A 20,031-nucleotide genomic window follows, 5' to 3' on the forward strand; every position below is an offset into this window, starting at 1 on the left:
TTATTCTACAATATCCATATTGATTTTCAAAATACAATTATTTTTTCTAAATCCATTACACATATTTTTATCGGTATTCGTAGTATGTGATATTTCCCTATTCAACAATTACATTATACTGTGTAACCAACATTCACCCATTTTGAAGTTCCACATCTCAGCATATCTTGGTCCCAGGTAAAGGGTTGCCAGGCAGTCGATTCCGTGTCCAGGCAGATGAAGAAAAAAATTCTGTATGTAATTCAACAATGTTTTGAGTATGTCCAAATGCTTGCAGACGGGCTGGATTTCTTCCCTGGGGAGTTATTCATTTTTTAATTTGTTGCAACTGAGAGGGAAAACATTTTTGAGAAGAGAATATGGAAGTGATATGGATATGATAAAGGTTTCAGCTCTTTTACTTCACAAAAGCCAACAGATGGAAGAGTTGAGGAAATGTGGATGTTCAAACATAGGCAGAATGGTAAATGTTACACAGTGTGTGAAGTGGCTACTTAAACCAGCCAATGACAGGTCATAAGCCCTGTAAATGCCTAGACTTCCATATTCCCTTCTCGAAAATGTTTTCCCTCTCTGTTAAAATAAATTTAACTATGAATAACTCCCTAGGGAGGAAATCCAGCCAGTCTGCAAGCATTTGGACTTACTCAAACATTGTTGGAGAAAAAAGTTGACCAAATCAAACCAAATGATAATAAAATCTTATTTTCACGTGTTTGATTAAAGTGACACGTGCTATGAAAAACTGCGGTGAATAACTCTACCAAGATAAATGTAGCGTGAATATTTTCCAGTGTCACGTTTTAGTTTATTAAAACATTGAACTAAATTTTAAGTCCAGCAATTTCTCGTAAATTTATTCTGCATTCAGGGTTCTTAAATTTAATTATTTAATACGTAGAAAATATTACTCCATTAAAAAATATAATTGAATTATAAAATGCATAATTATAAATCATCATCTAAAAGATTTATATTATTGTAACTGGTTTAAAAGTGTGAAAATTTGAAAATGGGTAAAGATGTTCTGTTCTCACTGGAGGGTTCAGTTCTTTTACTTCACGAAATATTTATTAACAATCAAACACATGCAAAATAGCAAAGTCACACACCGTGAAGACATACTATTTTTTATTATTATTTGTGTTAATTTGTTTTATTTTGATTAATCTATTAAAAAAAATCAATGTAATGCAAAGCCGTTTCGAAAACAATATAACTTTTTATGTTTTAATATTTAAAACGCAGAGAAGAAAAAACCTATTATAAAACAGATAAAAACACAATAATTCACCAATAAATGTTCAGTGAGCCAAACAGCAACTAATAATAAATCCGAATAAATAATTATATAAATAATTTTATTATTTTTTATTTTTATTTATTAAGGAAAAACAACAGTTGTTATATAAGAATACAAAATATAAAAAATAGTACATACATCCAGTTAAAGTTTTTCACAAATATAATGAGAGAACGTGTTACACAGTAAAGAGAAAAATTATATATTATATAAGACATGAGAAAAAAAGAGCTCTTAAGAAGGTTAAGGGATGAGGAAATAGAGTGGAGGAGTGGAGGAGAGGGATTTTCAGAATATAGTTGACCAATTCAAAATTTTGATATTATAATAATATAAACATAATTAAAGGAACATAAACTTATTACACACTGACATATGTTTTATTTTACAGTGTTTCAAAAAGTTTTTTTTTGAAGTCACAAAATTTTGTATTAAAAATTATGATGTATTTTTAATCGAACCTAGGACCTCAAGCATGTAGTCTAACGAGCAAACCAGTACAAAACAAAGCGGACTTTTGTCTACTCGATTATTTTTTTATTTTTTTTACCTATAAGTAGACATAGTCTAGGGTTCTGGTTTTATTTTACACTCAGAACTTTATTCGTCATCCGCCCAGACACGGGCTGGATGTGAAATAATAATGGCCGTGGGATATTCTGACATTCCCGCCCCCGCTCCCGGAGGGACTGAACAACGAAAACAGTCAGCACTTGCAACAAGGTCAAACGATCCAATAGCGCAATTACCCTGTCATCACAGGGCAATATCCTCCCATCCTTACACCTAAGTTCCCACAAATCGTTTGAAGGCTTTAAGATAGTCTTTTAATGAGAAAAGATTTTTGTTTTACACAAATCTCATCACTTCACCTAGACTTGCGATTATAACATCTCTCTCATCTTTCATAATGTCATAATGTCACGGAATTCGTTCTGCAGATTAACGTCCACCACCGCACACAGTTCGGGTCTGGGGCAAAGCCTAAGCTATGCAACTTGTCCTTAAACTCCCCGTGACCCGAAACCATTTGTGCGGTGTGATGATCACACACTGAAAAGCTTTTATCCATCCTGTCAGACAAATCCGGCATGAATGACCACGTTGCTTGCATCCCAACTATATTACAATTTTTATATATGTCTTATCCTCGTGTCTTTAACAAAGAAGCCATTTCCCCTCTTTCGGGCCTCAGTTCAACTCCCAGGTCACCGGAGTCCCTGATCTCAAAGCACATTTAATGATGTTCTCTAACTTATAAATCTTTTGGTAAAATCCCCGTTATAACCGGATGTACGTCCGGTGCCACAGTTCAGTACTTATTATTATGGATAACTTATAAAGCGCCATTTTCGTAATATAATACCTTAAGGGCGCTTTACATAGTGATTCCATAGATAAATAAATTCAACTAAAGCTTTTTAATTTGTAATTTAATTCAAACATTTTATTTTGTATCACATGCCCCAGTCGCGCCTGTAAAAAAATCCTCTGCCCACACAGAAGAGCAGAAATAATGCTCCCTACATCCAGTCTATGTAACTATACTGAAGCTCCATTTGTTACTTGCATAACACTCAGCCCAGCAAAGTCTTCGTAATTTCCCAAATAGATTCTTAGCTTTTTCAGAGGCAATCTTGACATGACTGAGGTATGATTGAGTTCGATCGAGGTATCTGAAAAAGCCATAGAAACGGATGCTTCTCCCGCACCTTTTAATGACTTGGTTTCTGCTTCTATTTCAGTATCGCTTCATAAGCATCGCCATTGCTTTCTCGAGTGAAAAATATAGTATGTTTATTTTGCTCCATTCGACTGTTGTGTCAATCGCTGATTCGCACTTTGCTTCTATATCTGCTTTCGATTTTCCTGTAACAATAAGTAAGGCATCATCTGCGTAGGCTACAATCGAGCTCCCTTCCGTAAGCGAAAACAGAAGCAAATCGTCAAAGGGCACATTCCACAGGGTAGGTCCTAAGACCGATCCCTGTGGACAACCTTTAAGGTTTCCAACATTTACTTTACCATGATGACCGACACATTTCTTCCTGAAAAATACTCCTCAATTACCCGGAATAGGGCCTTGGACCTTAGAAAGCTTAGAGTGAATCATCGTCAGATATATCCAGAAACACCCCGACAATATACTTGTCACTTCTACCACTAAACCAATCCTTAGCAAAATAAGTGGCATGCTCGATCGATTTCTCTAGAGCCAAACCAAACTGACGACCACAAGGAGGAGATAAAGTAACTTCAAATATTCTGTTTATCAGCTTTTCGAAGACCTTCCCCTAAAGAGGGAGGAAAGTGATCGGCCGATAAACGCCAGAGTCAGATCTTTGCTTTTCGTTCCCTTTGGGAATTATCTTAAGCAGCCCCTTTTCCCATTCCGAGAGAAAAGTTCCCCTACTTTTTTTTATTTTTACTTTTTGTTTTTTTACAATAAACATAAGTGATAAAACAGAGTATTAAAAAATAAAGCATAATTACATAGCAATGAAATACATATCAATAGTAAAAATAGTAAACAAAAAAGTCCCACAAAGGCATGGCCTGTTCGTGGGTATACAAGAAATAGTTTATGAATTTTTGCTCCTTTAATAAATAATGGACAGTTATAATATTTTTGTGTAACATAAGAAATAAAAAATAAAATATTCTGTAAAAGATAATAATATTGCGGCAAAATATATTTTGAATATTTATACAGCAGTGAACAAATTTTACCAAATGTAAAGAGGTATACGAAGAAAAAAATCGAATACAAACAAAAAATTTAAATATTTAAAAACATACAAAAAAAGTACCAACCTTACCATGTTATCATTAGTAGACGCGTAAGGTTACTTTGTTGCATACTTCTGTGTATACTACACCAGAACTTTGAAATAATTAGTGGGTTACATCATAATGTCCCTTTCCGCATTCAGTGGTGAATAGGCACCCCATCTGTACACCAAATGCAGCCTTTTCGACTATCTATTACATGAAGGTAAGGTCATCAGTCTCATGCTGACCCCGCCAGAAATCGAACCCAGGGCCTCGAGCGTGGTTGGTAAACGCACCAACCGCTACACTACGAGGCGGACTAATCTCCACTCGATTTCCTTTCACGGGATTTTAACCTGAGAGTAGCATTCGAGTATAAAACGCTCGTCCAGGGCTTAGTTTCTATTTCACACACGTAACTGTATTTTACGGACACGGAATCGTTAGGGGAAAACGGGGTGGCATGGTGCAGTTTTTAGTTAGCGATTTTTACTTAAAATACTAATAATCGTGACGATTAAATAATTGCACCATGCATTTGTGTATTTAATAATAATTCATTCTTCTAAACAAACATTGCAATACTTTTCATACTTATTATGTTATTTGTACTTTCGTCATATGAGGGAAATTGTAGCAAGCCCAAGATACGGGGAAAGTAAGCGGGTTAATATAGTAGTCTTGATATGAAGAAGAAATTATGTTATTCTCTAATTTTACTTTATTAATAAATTAAAAAATATTTTTGTTAAATACGATTTATTTTATTATTTTTATCGCAAAATAAATATTAGCATTCTTTTAATATACCCGAATATTTCAATTTTGGTGACCATATTCAACGAGTTGCAAATAACTCACTATTAGATTGAGGTAGAGTAGGGTTCGAACCTCGGACCTCCGATCCGTAAGTCCGCAACACTAGCCACGGACCACAACCCGATTCAATATGCATATTTTTTTATTATTATTATTATATTTTTTTTATTGAAATAAACGGCACTTAGTGCCTTTAACATATTAGTTACAAATACAATTAAATATTCATACATGTAAGTATAAGTAATACAGAGCATTTAAAACAATTAAATTAATTAACAAATTAAGAAAGTCTAAAAAAGATAAACTATATAAAATAATAAAATATTATTAGTTATAGAATTATAAATAAAAAAAGATAATTTGGTATTAGAAATACTTTGAAACAGTTAAAAAAACTAAGAAAACAATTTTGAATAACATTAAAAAAAAAATATACATATATTTATTATTATTTAAAACTAATACTTAGGTAAATAGTATATATTTATGTATAAAAATATATAATGATGTAAAAAAATGATGAAGAGAAATATTTTGTACTTATAAATTAATTCAAGAAAAGAATCGAAAAAAGAAAAAAAAAATAATAAAGAGGTATAAAACAATTCTTAACAATAGTAACAAATAATTACCTAGAACTATTACCAATGAAATAAAGAAGAAGAGCCGTTCTATATGTACTAAATTTCATGTGAAATGAGTCACCAACGTCCTGGTACTCATTGCCTAGAGAGTGAAGCCTATTGATGACTGCATTTTTACCATATGATGTCGAAGTATTGTTGCATATAATGCAGTTTCTTAGTATCTATTAAATACTTCTTTGGAACTGAATTTAGAATGATGTAAAATCACATTCGCTCAATTCTGTGCGGTAATGTCACTTTCTTCAGCTTGTGTTTCAGCGCTGCTTTCCCGACGGAGCAAGATTTGCCAACTTCGCTTTTTTCATGTTGTTTCAAATCGTTTCAAGCGTCCCCGTACATTTGCCAGAAAAGTTTTATGTAAAAGTAAAATGCATGTAACTCGTCAATTTTACACAACATGGAAATTGTGTAAAAATTGTGTAGAACAAAGTGATCCATGAACTTAACTAAATCGCAAAGACATTCACAAAAGTTTTTTTTTTTAGATTTCTATGAAATTTCCTGGAGCAAAGATATTTTTGTGTGGTATGCCGAAAGTGTCACACAAATATAAAAAAAAAACATTTTGGTGAGAGCAGCGCTAGTATGGATCTGAGAATAGATGAAATCCTTCTATGGTGCAAATATAGAGCTTCTTCTTCTGCTAATAAGGAAGAAACCTTTTACTTATCAACCCTCCCCCTGTATCAAGGCACCTCGTTTTCCCCTACCAAGGTAAAAATTACTAAGCCTCACATCGCGGCTTTACTGACAGAATGCATTAAATCATTAAAACATCATCATCATTCCATGTCCGCTCTTTAGTTGGAGCTTATGGTATCCACAAAGAGCCTCCATGTATCTCTATCGGCTGCCAACTCCTTTGCGTCCTCCCAGGTCATGTTTTCTTTCCGAAGTTCTGACATAAACTGCCGACAAACAGTCAGAAGTGGACGTCCAGGACGTCGAGAACTTAATGCCTTGTAAAATAGGCTAGCGTGGTTAAGGAGGCATCCGCAGTACATGGCCAAGCCAACCGTATCGCCTTCGCTTGATGACAGTTGTCACCGGAGTTTGCTGCGTCCGTTCTTTTATTACTTCATTCCGCACAAAGTTCCGAGATAATCGCATTTAAAGCTTTTTTATTCTTTCAACGCATTATTTCTCCCACAATTTTCTTTTATTAGATTTTTTTAGTAATCTTTATTCTAGGCATAGCGGAAAATTTTAAATCAAAATCTTGCACCTATATTAAAAAAAAATATTTGAAATATACAAAGACTGTTGACAATGCATTCTGTCAGTATAGCCTCGATATTTACATATTATTTTGACGTAATTCCTACTACATAATTTAAAGAAACATTTGAAACAAGAGATTTTTTATTAATTGAAAAAAAAAACTTTCATTGGCTCCTTTTGTTTCCTTTCTACCGTCGATATGTATGTAGTGATTAAAACGAGTATTCATATGGTTTCATATGAAGTTATTAAATTATAGTACTCCATACGTAATGTTGTTACAGAATGAGTAGTTAGAGAGCAGAATGTATAATTTATTGAAATGCACTTCAATCACTAGATTCGAAGGAAACGATTATGAATCACAATGTGATCAATACAACACACTACAGCAGAGATCGAGATCGTTTTAGAGAATACACAATCTGTGAATAAATAATGCAATATGTTGAAGACATGTAGGTATTAGGTGGTAATCTATGAAATTGCCGTTTTCTATTGAAAAATGTTTTTTTAAATTTTATTTATTTATTTAAATCTTAAAGTAGGGCACACATATCATACATATTGTTATGTGTGTTCTAATAATAACATTGCAAATATATTTAATTTATAAATTGTTTATCACATATGTCTTGACCATTATTTTAAATTTTGATATGTTTTTTTCTTCATAAATTTTTTTTTCCATTTCGTAATACTTTTTAATTGCTTTAAATAAAATTGAATTTTGTGACTTTGCCTTTTTCCTAAATGGAAGTCTAATTTTGTTCTTTTCTCTAGTATTGTGATCGTGTTCATGCTGGTTCCGATCAATTTTTTTTCAAAATTCTGTTTTTTTATTAGAGTTTATAATTTTATGAACAAATATCATTGTATTGTAAAATATTATTTGTTTATATGTTAATAATTTCATTTCATTTACCATCGACTTTACCCTCGTGTATCTGTTTTTTTCAAAATGATTCTAAAGGCTTTATTTTGTAATACAGTTAGTTTATCTATGTTTTCTTTGTTTGATAAAAATAAAATGCTACTACAGTAGTTAACGTGTGGTTCAATAATTTCTTTGTAAATAGTTTTGCAAGAGTCCTTATCAATAAATCTTCTGATCCTTCCCAAAATTTTAAATATGAAAATAATGTATTACATTAAAAGTTATTGTAATTGAGATGAAAAACATTTTCACAATGGAACATGGAAGTCTTGGCATTTACAGAGCTTATAACCTGTCATTTACTGGATTTTTTCACTAAATATTTCACCAGAATACATTATATAATTGAAATAACAATGTATTCCTTATTGGGAAACCCCGTACCGAGGAATCCACTTTATAATTTTAGTTTAGTTTAATTGATTCATTTTGTACACAAAGCATATATGGCTGGCCACTTTGCACACTGTTAAATTCACCATTCTGCCTATTTTTAAACATTCACGTTTCTTTAACTCTTTCTTCCTTTGACTTTTGTAAAGTAAAAGAGATGAAACCTTTATTGGTCCGAGTGAGATTCATCTGACTGAATATAATAACTTCTGTTACATAACAGGAAATTCGGTCCTTAGAGCCTCGTTTTATCGGCCTAATGGGCCTCAGTTGTTCGGTCTTTTGGGCCTCAGTTGATAAGGATTTTGGGCACCTAAAAATATCTGCTCTTTGGGCCTCAGAATCGATTTTCTATTCAGTAAAGAAGAAGAATCTTCTTCTTCTTATTTTCTACATCCGCTCCTATGTGAAGCATGTGGACATTACCAGTTGCCTCCAGGAGACCCTATCGCCAGCCAGCATTTTTGCCTCTTTCCACGGCAATCCAGCGCCCCTTAATTTCGCTGAATAAAGTCTAAAGATCCTCATTGACGGTCTTCCAGGAAGGTGAGAGCACGCAGGTTTAAAGAAGAATATCTCACTTAAAAAATAACGCTACCAAAGCCACACAAAATAAATACATATGTCAAATATCTAAACTAAAAGTTTGGTTAAAACAGAAAAGAGAAAAATCTGATTTAAATAAATTATAACAGTGAGCTATTGCCGACTGATACATAAAAGTAAATTGGCCCTAAGGCCTCAATGAGTCGGCCCCGTGGGCCTTAATGAATCTGTCCTATTGGCCTTATTAAATCAGCTCTATTAATGAATCCATTCTCATGGTCTTATTCAATTGGCTCTACGGGCCTGAGTTAATCAACTCCAGGAACTTGTTTAATTAGGATCTTGGATGCGTAATATTAGTTATCCATTGGACAATATGAAACCAATATTAATGAATTTTAGGGCTTTATAAGTTATCCATAATAATGATTATAATACAATACATAATATATCTTATGACACACTTCTGTACAGCTTTGGCCCACTGCCTGTGGGCGGGGTCGATAAATGCTATGAAGGCATTTTTCACCGACTCTTCGGGCTATTTTTTTCCTTTATAAAATGTTTTACAAATTAAAAAAAAAGGTAATTAGTTAGATTAAGATCTGGCGAGTGTGGTAGGTGATGGAGAGTATCAAATTTGTTAGAAGAATCTTGACGAAACTGTTTCTTAATTAACTCAGAAAATTGTAAAAGTTTCAATTAACTTTTTAAAGTTACAAAGATTTGTTTTCAGAATAGAAGCCTTATTTATTTGATTTTCCCTTGAAGTTATGCAGTGTTTGGGGTTGAAATGTTGGCACGTTGGCGTTGCCCACGTATTTGTTATAAATGCGATAAATTCGTAAAGTTAACAAATATTACGATACGATTATTCAACTCAGATACAGTCTTATTGTAGTCTCACGACTCTATTATTTATTAACATTAATTAATTCTGCCCTAAAACATTTTATGTGAATTCCAATAATAACATGTGATTATTGTTTTAAAAATAATATAACACATGGGTATGCTTTAACTTCGGTTTATGTTTTAAAATTCTCGTATATTTTTAATTTATATTTTTATTCTTATTCGTTGAGAATTTGTTTACACCAACATTTAAAAATTTTCATTGAATGACAAAAGAATCGATTTTATCTAGAAAACTGAATCTTATTTATAAAATAGCAGTACCAAACATAATTTGGATCTTTTCTACTTTGATGCACAAATATTTTTGTATGTGATAGTATGTTTAATACGCAAATGAATAAATTCATTTTTAAATAAATAAAATAATAATAACAAATGTTAATTAATTAATAAATTTATTATTTTCTAAAATGAAATCCTTACATTTATTCTCAATAAATGCTTAAATCGAAAATCCATTTGGCAATGAAGTCAGATATAAAATCCAATGCTAGGTACTACTTTTAAGGATTACCTACTCACATTACCAAGAAAGAAATAAGTATTATCTCGAGTTTACTTTTGTATTAGGAAGGTAATATTTTAACTTCATTATTCCTCTCGTGCGTTTATTTTTTTTAAATTTAAAATTTATCACTATTATAAGATTATGTTGGTTATTATTTTGATTAATTTATTGTTATTTTTCTACTCGTCCTCGGAGTGTAATGGTCAGCGCATTTGCCAACCACGAAAGAGGTCTCGGGTTCGATTCCCGACATGGTTGATATGAAATATGATGTAAACGAGTGTTTTTACACTAGAACATTTCATGGTCCCTAGACTGATACCCGAAGCGTAAGACTGATCACCTTACCTTCATATAACAAAAATGATCCAGATACGCTGCGATTGGTGTACCAATGCAGTGCCCTTTGGACAATTAGACGCGGAAAGGGAATGATGATGATGATGATGAATATTTCTAGTTATTAAGTTTTATCTTTCTTTATATCTTTGATAGGCGGACATAAGAGTATAACAGCATTTTTGTTCATTTTGTGATTTACGAGTATATTTATTTATTATGTTTATTAACGCCCAAAAGGCATTTAAAAAATAAAAGTAAAATACATGCTAACATACTAAATAATAAACACAGAATATACAGAAAAAATATGTGAAATTAGTTAGAAAGGATAAAATGAAAAGTTTTACAAAGTAAAAAAAAAACAATAATAACAAAGGTATGCAAGAAAAAACAGTAAGCATATAAACAAAAAAATGCAAAGATATAAGCTTATGAAATAAATTCTTTAAAGCAAACACAGTAAATAAAGTGTTACGGTAAGCAAGAAAGACAAATTTAAGTAAAAAATTTCCTTGTATATGTCTGCATCAATGGTATTAACAGTACATTTCTATGACTACTCAAAACATAAATCAACAACTTTGTGCTTATTAAACTTTGGTTTTAATAAAATAAATATTCAAAAGAGTAACTTGATGATTTGGGGGCAACATGAACTGAAATACTATCTTATGATAGAGAAAATCCAAAAGAAGTTTCTGAGATATCTCTACATGAGAGAGTGCGTGTAATCCTTGGCTCTACCCGACTGAGTTTCTCCAGGGTATGCTTGGCTACAACAGTTTAGAGACTAGAAGGAATGTGTATTTGACTACACATTTTTATCAATTGTTGCGCGGTGTGATCCATAATTCTGAGATCATGATGAGCATTGGTTTGTATGTTCCTTATAATTACCTAAGACAGCGTCAGCATAGCTTGTTTCATACTCCGATATACAGGAACAACCTGCCCGCTATTAGAAAGGCTACCGCTATGCTGAACAACATCGCTCTGGATATTGATCGGTTCCATGTATCCGAATGGGGTTTTTCGGAGCACGATTCTCCTACTACTTTGACATGAATCTCCATCATATATTTATTTTTATTTTTTATAATATGTACGTATTGAATATATGTTTGTAATGTATATGTTATATTTAAAATAAATTAATTGAATTGAATTGAATGTGTGTCATATTTTCAGCAACACAAATAGTATAAGACGGTCTCAGAAATATAAGTAGACTCATTTCTATCATTCGTTAAGTGGTACGAATAGTATTAGTTAGTTCTAGTAGTATTTATTTTATTTTATTTGGGAAATCAACAGTTCTAGATACATATTTATAGTAAACAAACAGATATAGTGTATAAACTCAGAACTAATAACAGATTTCCACAATGTATACAAAGTTAGTAAAGAAAATATATTACTATCAAATAAATACATATAAGATTATACATATAAAAATGTTATTTTTATGTACTCGTAAATAATTTTCAATAATCAGAGAATTTTTTAAATATATTTTTTAAGAACATTTAGTTATTGTAAATTTATTTATTTGACACTTTAAATACATATACAATATATATACATGTAAAGGCGGGCATATTGCCTTAATGCAATTTCTTCCTACCTACCCGGACATATTGAATACACGGACATATTGAATCTTACAATTTTATACAAAAATTAAAAACAAAGATTAATTAAATAATTAAAAATTAACACTAAACAATGAAGAGAGGAGAGGGGGTGGGAAGGAAAGAAGAAGGATAAAGGAACCATTTAAATATTTAGATAGTGGCATTTTAATCTTGACATAAATGTAAATAAAGAAGGTGTTAGATATTAGTGGGTAGATTATTTCACAATCGAGCGGCTACTACTGTGAAAGAAGAGGCAAGAAAATTAGAGCGATGACAGGGTATTAAAAGGGTTTTCTCGTTACTAGAACAAAGAGATAGTCCGTGTTGTGAAAGAGGTTGGATGAGCTCTCTCAGATAAACAGGCGAAGTGGGATTATTTGAAATATTGTGAAGAAGTGATAGAATGTGAATGTTTCTTCATACTCGGTTATGTGGTCAAATTTGCGAAGATAAAGATATAACGAATACAAATATTCTGCTATCAACTTATCAAGTAATTCAGAGTTAGCATCTGGATAACATACATCCGCATAGTCAAGGAGTGGAAGAAGTAAGCTCTGGACTAATGTTTGCTCAACAACTGGCAAGAAATTCTGTAATCTTTTAAGTGAGTGCAAACTGCTATAAAGTTTACGACTAACTTCGTTAACTTGATCGTGCCACCCTAAATGCTTATGAATGAAAATACCTACGTTTTGACTGAAGTCATGAATGGAATTTCTGTACCATCTATTTTGAAAAGAGGAAGTGTGGAATAATTCACTTTTGAATACATTTGTTTACTACCAACAAGTAGAATTTAGGTTTTTGTTGGATTTATGAGAAGTCCATGTTTTTTTGTCCATGAAGAGATATGCTCGAGTGCAAGTGACATTACTTTATGTGTTTTAACAATGTCAACTGGTTCGAAATGAATATACAATCATCGGCATATAAATGGTACGAACAGGGGAGGTTTTTTGTTATTGGATTGATAAAAAGGGAAAATAAAAGTGGAGAAAGTACCCCCCCCCCCCTTGTGACACACCGGCGGTAAGATCAATCCAACCTGAAAAGACATCTGCCATTGTAACGCATTGTCGACGGCCACATAAATACGTTGAAAACCAATTTATCGCAGATGGAGATAGATTTAAGGACTTAAGTCTAGCGAGAAGAAGGTCAATCAACAGTCAATCAACAGAGTTAAAAGCACTACTAAAATCAAGTAGGACCCAAGCGTTAGACGTTTATCATTCATTGCTTGTCTAATATCGTCAGTTATTTTTAACTAAGACGGTAGTAGTGCTGTGTTCAGCCTGAAAACCAGATTGCAGAGGATCAAGTTGATTATGGAGTGTCAGATAACAATTAATTTGTTTTGTAAGCTATTCGTTCAATAACCTTGGAAAAGATAGGCAAAATGGAGATGGGTCTATAATTTTTTTTGGATGCCGGGGAGCCATTTTTAGGAAGTGGAATAACGAAAGCCGATCTCCATTGGGTTGGAAGTAACAGATAAATTGGGCGGGATTAGGACAAGAATGCTTGAAGAGAGGATAAGGAGGGGAAGGGAGATGTACATGTTTATTATTATAATGTCTACTAAGTTACATAATGCATTTTTAGTGTAAATTTTTAATCTGACAGTGTGATTTTTGTGTAATCTATATCTTTAAATTTTGTATTGTACACTGAAAAAGTCCTACGAAAAAAATCATTTTTAACATACGATGTTTTACTTATTGGTACATGAAACAGGTGCTACCGTCTACAAATCCTGGCTGGCACATGTATTGTTATTAAACTAAGTAGTTCTGTACAGTCAACTATTCCTGTCATAATTTTGTAAAGCAGTAGTTGGTCCGCAAACACCGTATAAGTAGACTCATTTCTGTCGCATCTTTAATGGTTCAAGTAGAATATCTGGAATATTTCTGTTATTTGTTAAATTACTTGAATCTTGTTACACAAATGAAATTATCTCTAAATAATAACCCATTTTGCAAAATTTGAGTTCTGTAGACAATTGTGTGTTTTAACACTGGAATATTTCATAGTCCCTGGAATGGTACCTGAAGCGTAAGGCTGATCATCTTACCATAATGTAACAAAAATGATTGAAATACGCTAGGATTGGTGTACTAATACAGTGCCCTATGCACCATTAGGTGCGGAAAGGGGATGATGATGATACTATTTAAGAAATAAAGATAATTAATGAGAACTTAAAAATTAACGCCAAATAATTTCTTACCGTAGATCTAAAAAAATATTACTTTTGATTATAAATTTAATGACTAAATTCTTTCCGCTGTAACTTCAATAAGATATCTTGGGGTTATTCTAGACAACAAATGACATTTCATGAACATATTGACCATATCATTAATAAATCTCTCTAATTTTTTGGATTTGTTAATATAGCTACTTCCGATTTTGGATACACGCTAACTCTAAAAACAATTGACTGCTCATTTGTTCGTCCCATTCTTGAATACGCTCCGTAATATGGTCTCCTTCATATGTTACTCATATAAATCGTACCGAATCAGTTCAGCATAAATTTATAAGAAAAATTGCGTATAAACTAGGAATCACAAGAGATAACTATAACTATACCGACATGGAACTTTTCTTAATATATCCAGTCTCTCACAACTTCGATTTAATGCAGACGTAATTTGCACGTTTCAAATATTTAATAGTTTATTTGATGTCCCGACTATTCTCCAACAAATATCTCTTGATGTTCCTTCACGTAGACTCAGAAATAATTAAAGTCTGTTCCTCGGTCATCGTGAGACTAATTATGGTTTCCATGCGCCTCTACCCCGAATGATTAGATTTGTAAATGAAAATCAAGATCTTAATTATTTTGATTGTAAATTGATTTTTTTTACTAATAAACTGAAAAAATATTCCCAGTAAATTTATCGTATATTTGTAGAATTAACCCGGTTTCTATAATGCCTGTCTAATGTATTAACTTTTCTTTGTTGTATTGCTTCTATTATTTTTTACTGTATTATTATTGTTTTTTATTTCGATTCATGATTTGTTTAAATTGGACATTGTCCGTGAATTTATTCAATAAAATAAAAAATAAAATCATGCTATTTGAAAATCGTTTTTGAACGTTTTATCGGGTTCCATTCTTTATTGAACCAGTAATGAATTAAAACTGCTCTGTCATAAAGCTGTTTGACAGTTATTTGCAAATTATTTGACTTGAGTATCTGAGGGGTACGTGGGGGGCAGTTTTTGCATTATATTTTGTACTAGCTGACCCGACAGACGTTGTCCTGCCCTAACGTTGGCATGCCTTGGAAAAATACTTTTTATTGATAAATAGGTACCTAGGTACTTGTTTGTGATTGAATTCCAAAACTAAAAATTGTTAATATTCAAATATTAAATTTTAGTAGGTACTTGTTTATGGTTGAATTCCAAAAAATAAAATAAAAACTTTTTCAAATATGGCATTCTTTTTGCAAACGTCAAACTCCAGTCTTCTCACCAACAAAGGGGTGTACTTATGTGGGAATACGGTTTTTTAAAATGTATTGAATTTAATATTATTTTAGTATTACCAAAAATCCAGTAAAAAGAAATAAATAGAAAGAAATTATAAGGAATTTAAGGAAAGAATCTGGTTGTGATCTACAAAAAACAAACGCTGTTTGTAAACATTAAAAAAAAAGCTTCTTTTTATACACAAAAAAACAAAAAATTTCCATTTTTTTATCAATGCATTCTCCTCGAATGCAACCCTGGTAGATCGATAAATAAAACATTTATGCTCTTTTCTTCTTTTTTACACATTATATTGAAGCCTTTAATATCCACGAACACGCACAGCGCAAAGATCTATATTTCTCTGAAAACCACACGTAAATCGGTTAAGCCGTTTAGAAGGAGTCGAGTGACATCACACGTACAGAGTAATTAAATATTTAAATATTATTTTTCGGAGAATAGCCAAATAATTACGCCATCCAATCATTCCATACGATGCAACCGTTTGGAATATGAAAGTCAATGCATTTATTTACCGTCTATTTATTTTGTTGTAGGAAATCGCGCAACCTTAGCGAGAAGAAAAGGAGGGACCAATTTAACACTTTGGTGAACGAGTTGAGTTCCATGATCTCAACAAATAGCCGTAAGATGGACAAGTCTACTGTCCTCAAATCAACTATTTCAATTCTCAAGAACCACAATGGTAAGTTATCATTTTACTTTAGGCCGATATGGGACGGAAAATGGGGCAAGAAACTGTTCGAATTCAAGGATTTGTTACAAGATTTATGAATAGTTGAAAGCGATTTTTTTTTATTTTTTTAAATTATGAACTCATGTATTAATAACAAGCGCTTACGAAACTTATTTTCATACCCCGTCTTCAATTTTTTTTTTATTGTAAAGAATTTTAACAAATGTACCGTTACAAAAAAAATCTGATTGAACTCCCTGAAATTAACAGAATCAATGTCTGAATACAAAAAACGCTGCTAAAATAAACGGTGGTTTAAGGCCAGACCACGAAATTTCAGAGCAACATTTCCTCAAGGTAAACATTTGTAAAATACTAGCAATTTTTTTGCAAAAACTTTATTTATTATTTTTTATAATTTGAAAATTAGAACTTTCCTTCATTTCTCGGACTAGCATCCCTTACATAAACCCCTAACCCTCTTCTATCCTACCCAGCCGTTACCCTATTCCGCGTACGGTGCGTATCGCTTCGTTGCTCAAATACGTCTTTTTTTTAAAATTAAAAATGCGGTTTTCCCAAAAAAATTTAGGATATTTTTAAAAGCACACAATAAGAAATGTTCTTTTGAAGTTTCACGGTATGGCTATAAAAAACCAAGTATATCTATATTTATTTCAATGTGCATTATTGATGATAAAATCCAGCTATATTATTAAATACACCTTCCTGAAGAAGTCTAATATTTTAATGCTTCTTTATTATGTACGCAGCAGGTTATATTGATACAAAAATTGTCTTCTTTTGACTATTTAGAATCCACTAAATTGTGAATAAAAGCAATTGGTTATCTCAATACAATAAAGTAGCAATAGCTAATAGATGAATACAATTTTTTTATTTCCCAGAAATTTCTGTGCGATCGAGAGTATACGAAATACAAGAGGACTGGAAACCGTCATTTCTTTCAAACGAAGAATTCACCCATTTGATTCTAGAAGCTCTAGATGGTTTTGTTATGGTATTTTCTACAGACGGAAAAATATGTTACGCCTCAGAGAGTATAACACCACTTCTCGGCCATTTACCGGTTCGTATTAAGTATTTAAGATGTTAAATGATCAATTCCTCCCATCACTTTTCATTATAAATGTTAAGACAAACATGCCTTCAATTATTATAATAAATTTTGTAAATACTTACAACTCTGAAAAAATCTTTACCAGTAGGATTGTAGTAAATAGAGGGTTGGCGGTATTTTATTTTGAAATCTGTTATTTTTGTAGTTTTATCAACCGCGTTTTATGACCCGTTGTTTGCTTTTTTAAGGTATTGTTATTATTAAATACTGATATTCACACCCTTTTCTTTAATTCAGTACGAGTATTTTTTACTATTCATACTGGTATTAAAAATTAAATTAATATTTGAAGGAGGAATTTACTTTATTTTATATAATTTAAGCATGTTTGTATTTTTTTGTCTTAGCGCTGCTATTTAATTGACGAGTTTGTGTTTCCTATACCAGTTTGCATTAGTCTTTATTGGCGTTTATTAATTTATGATAACATGAAAAAATATTAATCCTAAACAGTATATGAATTTACATAATATATGTATGTGTGAAAGTAAACGTATAATTTTGAATATTTGAACAAATTTTGTTTTAATTTGAATCAGTGCCTTTGATATTTAAAAAAAGTCTTCGGAAATCCTGCTATATCATAGCTTCAGCTAAAAAAAATACAGCTATAGTAGGGCCAATTTAATAGGTCACATTTGACATTTGTCAGTTTTAGCTTCATAGTGAGGTAACCTGCTTAAAAACATCGATTAAAGTGAATGAATCGATTCGGACTTTAAACATAATATATGTCAATTGAATTCAGTTGCTATAAAAAAGTACTTATAGGTACTGTAATTTTATTTTCAAAGTCATAAGTCGAATCCCTGTCCCATTATTATTTTCTATCTTAAATTTAAGGAACAAAATAAAATATATACATAATTTAACAAAACTATCAACATTCGATTTTTCTGGTTAACATCCCTAGTGTTTAAAAAGAAAAAGGGTTCACTGATGCAACATTGTAACGACGTTTAGAACAGAAAAAGTTTATTATGTTTAGAATGGTTTATTAGTGAAAGTAAATCATAAAATTACCTTCTTTTGTCATTATTACAATAAATATGTAATCGTAATTGAAAAAAAGTGAAGCAATTGAGCAGTTCTAAATTCGAAAAAATAAATAATATTTTACTACCGCCCTTACAAGGTTATGTGGTTGAATTTTGATGAAGTGTCAAATGTGACCTATTAAATTGGCCCTACAATAGTTTGAAAATTCATACACAAATTTTCGAGAATATTTTTATACCATTATTGATGTAAAAATACTTCATATTATAAACATAAATTGCGAGCCCGTATCTCTAATCCATAAGAGAACTATTTTGTAAGCTATGAATATATTATGCAGATCTTAGAATAAATATACTATGCATGTCTTAAGCAACGAGAATTAAAATTAGGCTTGAATAATGCTTTGTCTTTATTTTCAAACTTTAAATTATCTTTTTACTAGTATTTTGCTAAATGTATGTACATATTACATACACCTACCAAAGCATAACCTTACCGTTAGTTAGGTTATAGTCCTTAAAATATAGCTTGATTAGAATGACAGCTGTCAAACGAATTTCATTAGTGAAGGAAAATTACTGATCACTGATCATACACTAATTTTTATTTTTTTATATTTTTTTTTTTATAAATGTTTTTTAATATTCTCTTACATAATATCTTATTTAACCGAAATACCTACCTGTGCAGTTATATTGTGTATGGATATGTACATGTACATGTGTATGTGAGTTTGATATTTGGTTAATTATTATAAACACTTTATTTTATTTTAGTTTTTGAGTTTTTTTATTTTATTTTTATAATTATTATTTTCTTCAATTAAGTTGTTCTTCTTATAAGGCTCAATAATTATCGCAAATGTTATACTCGCTGCATATGTATGTATACTTATTATTATGTTATCCGCACTGTAAAATGTACATACATATCCAAATTTAATATCTATTCTTAACTTCTTATTGGTAATATTTATCTTTTAGCTTACGAGAAGGCCTGTAATTGGATCTTAATATATAATTTAACCTACACTGTAATTAATAAACATTGTAATCTGTTGGCTTTCCAAAATAAAATAAAATAAAATATAGATTTGATCAGTTATTTCATGCAATCATGAAACTCTGTTTCCGAAAATTGATACAAAAAACGCAAAAACAAGCCTATTATATTGTGTTTAACACAATTATTCACAAAAAGATGAGACATTTTTACTTTTTTCATGAAAAAATATCAAATGAATTATTTTTTTATTCGATCAATTAACATTGATCTATTTGTCCCATCTCTAACGTTTTTGCAAAATGATGTAACCTTATAAGAACGTCGTTAATAATTGATTTTATTTTAGTTTTTCTTAAGTTTTAAAGCTGATTTTATACATAAATGTTGATTTATGTTTCAAGCATTGTATTAAAAAAATAAATTAACACGCCATATACAAATGATATTTCGTGTGTCAATATAAGTAACTCCTTTGACGTTACTACAAAGTTATCTCGTCACTTTTTCTGACAACTGTCATTCTAATCATGCTACATTTTAAGGACTATAGTTTATTTACTTATTCCATTAAGTTGAGTTATCAAATATTGTTTCGGTAGTCAGATGGCAGAAATAATCATCTGCGATTTTCAAAAATGTTCG

General features: G+C 31.3%; 1 protein-coding gene across 2 annotated transcripts in view; it reads left to right on the forward strand.

Moving 5' to 3' along the window:
* Clk (circadian locomoter output cycles kaput protein Clock) overlaps positions 1-20,031 on the forward strand; it is a 65,116-nt gene that overhangs the window by 13,100 nt on the left and 31,985 nt on the right. For both annotated transcript variants that reach the window (XM_088232880.1, XM_088232882.1), the window contains exons 2-3: positions 16,102-16,250; positions 17,150-17,331. In XM_088232880.1, the coding sequence (XP_088089006.1) occupies positions 16,102-16,250; positions 17,150-17,331 (331 nt within the window). The remainder of the gene's footprint in view (positions 1-16,101; positions 16,251-17,149; positions 17,332-20,031) is intronic.

The sequence above is a fragment of the Micrasema longulum genome, unplaced genomic scaffold (genome assembly GCF_059751315.1).
Source record: "Micrasema longulum isolate JH-2025_06_02 unplaced genomic scaffold, ASM5975131v1 h1tg001033l, whole genome shotgun sequence".
Taxonomy (NCBI): domain Eukaryota; kingdom Metazoa; phylum Arthropoda; class Insecta; order Trichoptera; family Brachycentridae; genus Micrasema; species Micrasema longulum.